The sequence below is a fragment of the Aplysia californica genome, unplaced genomic scaffold, assembly GCF_000002075.1.
Source record: "Aplysia californica isolate F4 #8 unplaced genomic scaffold, AplCal3.0 scaffold00188, whole genome shotgun sequence".
Classification (NCBI taxonomy): Eukaryota; Metazoa; Mollusca; class Gastropoda; order Aplysiida; family Aplysiidae; genus Aplysia; species Aplysia californica.
This window is the reverse complement of record NW_004797458.1, coordinates 902754-904304: the sequence shown is the minus strand read 5'-3', so window position 1 is coordinate 904304 and position 1551 is coordinate 902754. Positions and strand designations below refer to the sequence as shown.

Here is a 1551-nt window from a genome sequence, read left to right as displayed (position 1 = left end):
GAGAGAGAGAGAGAGAGAGATGGGGGGTTATTTTGTAACAAATAAATGTCCACGTGTAGATCTAAGTAGGGATAACTGTGTGTGTAGTTCTGAGTAGTGTAAGTCTATGCCTGTGTTACAATCTTCTAAGGCCTGACCTGAGTATCGCCCAGTATGTCAGGCCTCATGGTCAAGACGTTGTTCACGATGTGGATCATCCCATTTGAGGCAACGAAGTTCCTCCCAACAACCTTCGCCTTTGCGGAGGCCCCATGAAGCTTGTACTTAAAGACATCCTTTGCCTAAGGGAAGGAAACAAATGAAATATGTTTCAACGTTTAAAGTTCTTTTAAAAAAACCAACAAAGTTCGTACAATAGAAGTCCTGTATCAACGTTTCATTGCCGCAACTGTTATAGATAGATTGTGCACTTACTCAAAACGAGGCTTTGTGCAATTTCTGTTGTAATTTTAACAGAAACCTTGGAATAAAAATAAATAAGGAGCAAAAACAACAGCCTTTCCACCACGTATCTGTAAAAAGTACGCTCTACAGATGAACACGGACAACAAGAGCTGAAAAATGTAATTGTTTATTCCAGATCTAACATTCTGATGTGGTGTGTTCAGCTTTATCTATTTCTAAAAATTTGGGTTCAGAAATCGAATTTTTTGTTCCTTGGCAACCCGAACCTTCTCTTTCCAACCTATAGTTTCAGTGGTTACAAGTCAATAAGACTCTTATCATAATACCGTCTTTAAACATATTAGCTTGTAGCGCATGCTATAAAAGTTGCACTACCCCCCCCCCCCGAATTCTGGTTTTGAGCAGTCTCATATTTAGATGCCGTATGTCTTCTCAATTCAGCATTATATAACTCTATTTTGGGGTTCAAGTACTTGAAAGAGATAAATAGGGTCATTAGCTCCGAAATAATGTCAGTAGGTCAATTTGTAAGAGTATGTCAAGTAAGCATCGTGAATTCTCTTTTTCATAAAAACAAAAATTTAGCCGTTTTGACATGTGAGAGTCATTAAAATCTACTCAGCGCATGGCCTTAAACGAGAAACATGTAAAGCTAACAAGGCCATCAATATTGAAAATAATAAAGCTTGTTTCTTAAGTAACCGTGCTTATTAAATGTCAAATTAACTCTCAAAAATGAATACTTCACTTGTTTCATCATTTCAGTTAATTTAGTTAGAGTATTATGCGATCGCAACTGCAAAAGGTCATGTGAGCGCGATTCATCATTTCATTTTCAACCTTACCACTCTAATCTGCAACAAGGCTTGGTTTCCTTGCAGTGTGTAAAACTGGTCGTAAGCTTGAAGATCCTCCAATCGGAACTGGCCAATCAGAATGTGCTGTCTCAGTATCTGCAGGGCGCGATCTGAGTTTTGAACGAAGTTCTCGAAGCCACGGGCTCTCATGACGCCTCTGAAAAGACGGACAAAATACTATGATGGAGGTTGAGGTCAAATATGTACGGATTGAGTTTCTCCTCCTCCTCCTCCTCCTCCTCCTCCTCCTCCTCCTCCTCCTTCTTCTTCTTCTTCTTCTTCTTCTTCT

At 39.4% G+C, this 1551-nt stretch overlaps 1 protein-coding gene across 1 annotated transcript in view; it reads right to left on the bottom strand.

Moving 5' to 3' along the window:
- Nucleotides 1–1419, bottom strand: part of LOC101848204 (stabilin-2) — a gene marked incomplete at its 5' end in the record, with an annotated part of 5743 nt that extends 4324 nt beyond the window's left edge. The window contains 2 exon segments of the mRNA XM_035969851.1: nt 138–281; nt 1251–1419. Of these exon segments, the coding sequence (XP_035825744.1) occupies nt 138–281; nt 1251–1419 (313 nt within the window).
- Nucleotides 1420–1551: the final 132 nt, after the last annotated feature.